Source organism: Acanthamoeba castellanii (genome assembly GCF_000313135.1).
Source record: "Acanthamoeba castellanii str. Neff unplaced genomic scaffold scf7180000084737, whole genome shotgun sequence".
Taxonomy (NCBI): domain Eukaryota; phylum Discosea; order Longamoebia; family Acanthamoebidae; genus Acanthamoeba; species Acanthamoeba castellanii.
In genome coordinates this window covers 11932-15240 of record NW_004457430.1, presented here as the reverse complement: position 1 = coordinate 15240, position 3309 = coordinate 11932, and the positions used below count along the sequence as shown (strand labels likewise).

General features: G+C 46.0%; 2 protein-coding genes across 2 annotated transcripts; one reads left to right on the top strand and one right to left on the bottom strand.

Annotated features, from left to right (window-relative positions):
* Positions 1-1154: 1154 nt before the first annotated feature.
* On the top strand, positions 1155-1707 carry ACA1_167460 (uncharacterized protein; the record flags this gene model as incomplete). Its single annotated transcript, XM_004338501.1, has 4 exons — positions 1155-1181; positions 1271-1349; positions 1411-1536; positions 1688-1707. 4 exons carry the CDS (start codon positions 1155-1157, stop codon positions 1705-1707), a joined length of 252 nt encoding a protein of 83 aa, XP_004338549.1.
* An 864-nt stretch (positions 1708-2571) lies between these two features.
* ACA1_167450 (uncharacterized protein) lies at positions 2572-2886 on the bottom strand (the record flags this gene model as incomplete). The annotated part of the gene is made up of 2 exons (XM_004338500.1): positions 2572-2730; positions 2764-2886. 2 exons carry the CDS (start codon positions 2884-2886, stop codon positions 2572-2574), a joined length of 282 nt encoding a protein of 93 aa, XP_004338548.1.
* Positions 2887-3309: the final 423 nt, after the last annotated feature.

Here is a 3309-nt window from a genome sequence, read left to right as displayed (position 1 = left end):
CCTTCCAGAGGCCATCAATTGTAACCACAGAGTTGTGGTCTGGAACCTCATCAAGCACTGGCAGTGGGAGAATGTCTATGAAGTTCTGCGAGCAGCTGCAGGGATGGAACTCAGCTTGATCATCCTCAACTGCATCTCTGGCTTCAAGAACTACATCAACTCAAACTTGTGGTCATTTGAAATGAGAGGTCACAAATGACTGTGGAATTTTTGTTGTGGTAAAATCATGTGAGATTTGATAATTTTGATTTATAGGGCAGTTTTGAAGATATGGAACTGCATGTGTGATTTTGACATGCTAGACCACTGCTTGATAAGTGATATTGAGGGACTTGAGATGAAAATGATTTCATAAAAACTTGGAATTTGTGGAGTTAAAAGTGATTTTATCAGTGTGGAATGGAGTGGAATTTTAACTTCAGGAATAGTGCTCCAATTCAGCACAAATGTGAAGAATGAAGTTCAGTGCATGTGTGCAACTGACTGAATATGGTGTGAGGTTGCACATGAACTGGATGTGAGGGCAGCATGTTGGCCACTGATTATGGAATTGATGGAGGGTATGAAAGCAAGGTGCAGTTTGAGGTTGTTCAGAGCACTTACACAAAACAAGCAAAGTTCTGATTTTCCAGATCATGTAGTGTACATGATAAACTAAGTATTGGTAGGTCAAACATGTAGTCATTGTGTATGTGTATGTGATAAAGTAAGTGTCTGGTTTTATAGTTTTTGTTGTTGTGTATGCATAGGTGCAAGTCACCCTGCCATCAGCCATCTGTGATAAACAAAGAAACAGTAGGTCAAATGCATAGTAATCACATATGTGTATGCAATAAAGTAAGCATCCAGTTTTACAGTTTTTGTTGTTGTGTACATGGGTTGGAGTGAGTCTGCACAATGTGCCATATGTGGGGTGCTGTGACAAACCTCAGGTGCTGCATGCAATACACAACACCAACAAATCACTTCCTTCTTTTTCCCCTCCTGAGCAGCTCAGGATCAGGCAGTTCTTCAGTGCAGGTTGGGCTAAGGTGACCAGAGTCTTCATCCAGATCCGGCCAGTCTTTCTGCATGCTAAGAAGCCATGCAGAACACAGTCTCAGAAGACAACATTCACATCCTCGCCTGGGGCCAACTACAAGAAAATCTGCTATATGGGCATTGTGAAGAAGTTCCTCAATGTCAACAGTTGGCCCAAGAGTGCCACCTCAAGGTCCCAAATCCAAAGAACCCAAGCCAATCACTCCTCTCTATCTTCACAATCAATCAGCTTCACATCCTCAAGCACATCTCCACTGAACTGCACAAGCAGATCCAGGCAGGCAACAAGTACAAGATCAGCAAGAAGGGTATGCTCCCCACCAGTATTTCTAATAATTATCCCATTGTGCTGACTGTACTCTCTTCCAGCCTTCACCAAGCTCCTCATTGCCTGCCAGAGACATATCCAGTTCCTGAGCAAGGCAAGAAAGGTGGCCACACACCTCACAGATAGGGACTTTATCCACCTCAAGAACAACATAACTACTGGAGTGGGTATGTTCTCCTTTTCCATAGTTCTTTTAAGGTGTACACATACATGATGAATTGTAGTCAACATATGCTCCATTATTTTAATCACATACACATATGCAATGAATTGCAGTCAATATATGCTAATCTAATTGCTTGATTTCCTCTCTTATAGGATCATCACATCACCTGTGATGAGGAGAAACTTCTTCTGATCCTCAGCAATCCAGACATTGACATCAAAGATGTTATCCCAGAGTTGCAAGAGAGATGCTTTAAAAGGAGACAGAGGAGAAGGAGAAAGCTAAAGAAAAGGAGAAATGTAAAGCAAAGGCTCAAGGGAAGAGGAAATCCACTGACTCAACAGAAGAACCTATTGAACCAGCAAGAACACACAATGAGACCAGATCCAACCAGAAGGACCTCCACAAGTGCATTGAACATCTCCAGGTCACTCACACAAATCCCAAGCTAGTCAACAGAGATGTCTCTGTTGATGCATCTACTCACCACTGGGATCAGCACAGGCTGAACCAGATGATGGGTTACACCAATCTGAATTGACATAGTATGACATGATTCATGACACACAAAGCATTCTTGACTCCACTCCACTTCCTGCTACTCCACTTCATGCCTGCTTCCATCTCAACTTCAGCTACCACATCAATGGACCAACATCATCACAAGTGCTATTGACAGCATCATCATTCACTCCAACCCATCTCACATCATATCCTGGATTTCAGCAGCCTGGACTGTGGCACACCAACTCACCTCATCCAGTACCTCAACTTCTTCTTGACCTTCACCCCACTCTTCAAGGTTCAAGGTCCAAGCAACTTGGGGCACCTCTTCTGAGTATAATATCTCATCTTTGTCTTTGGCGTTATCATCTACGACCACCCCAACAGACACCACCCCTACATCATCCTCGTTCTCGTCATCCTTCATCTCTTTCTTGCCAGCCACAATAAATAATCCCTCACTTCCCGCCAAAAATACTGCGAAGGCCACGAGGGCAGCAGAAAAACCGAAAAAGAAATACGAAATAATTTTTCAGTAGCTCAACGAGGAGACCGACAAGACGCGCGCCTTGGTGGGCTTGACGACGGGCACGCCGTCGGTGGGTGGGATGGTGTCAGGGCCGGAGCCGACGAGGAGGCTCATGGTGAAGTGGGCGACCGCAGGCACGCGGTCCTCGAGCTGGATGGGCACCTGGCAGCGCCACCCCCGGTTGCTATACTCTACCGGCGCCTGCAGCACGGTTGACACCAGCGACGATGATGGGCCATCCTGGCCACCCAGGAACTGGGCCTGGGTGGCCCACTGGCAGGTGTAGTTGAGGCGCGTTGCAACGGCGATGGTCCTCATGGACTTGAGATTGTTGTTGGCTGAGAGAGAGATGATCGCGGCGTACGAGTTGAGGTCATACTCGGGCTGGACGTCCCGCAAGCCTACAGTGTAGGTCCAGACCTCAGACCATTCTCCTTGGGTGTGGTAAGCCTTGTCTCACTGGCGTCCTGGAGGAAGAACAGAAGAAATGGAAAACATGAGGGGAAGAATGGCCAGTTTGGCCATACCAACTTTTCCAATCCCAAACAGTTTCAAGGTTGTGGAGTGTGGTGCAGGAGTGTGGTCCAGTAAGCTTGCAGCAAGAAAACAGGCAATTGCCTGCAGAGGTGAAAGTGAGACATTGAAGGCAAGTTTGGAGTAAAGATTTTGGTGTGTATTGTAAGTTGTCATTTAATAAAAAGATGTTCTTGTTCTCAGTGGCACAGTTGTCAGCCTGCAGGA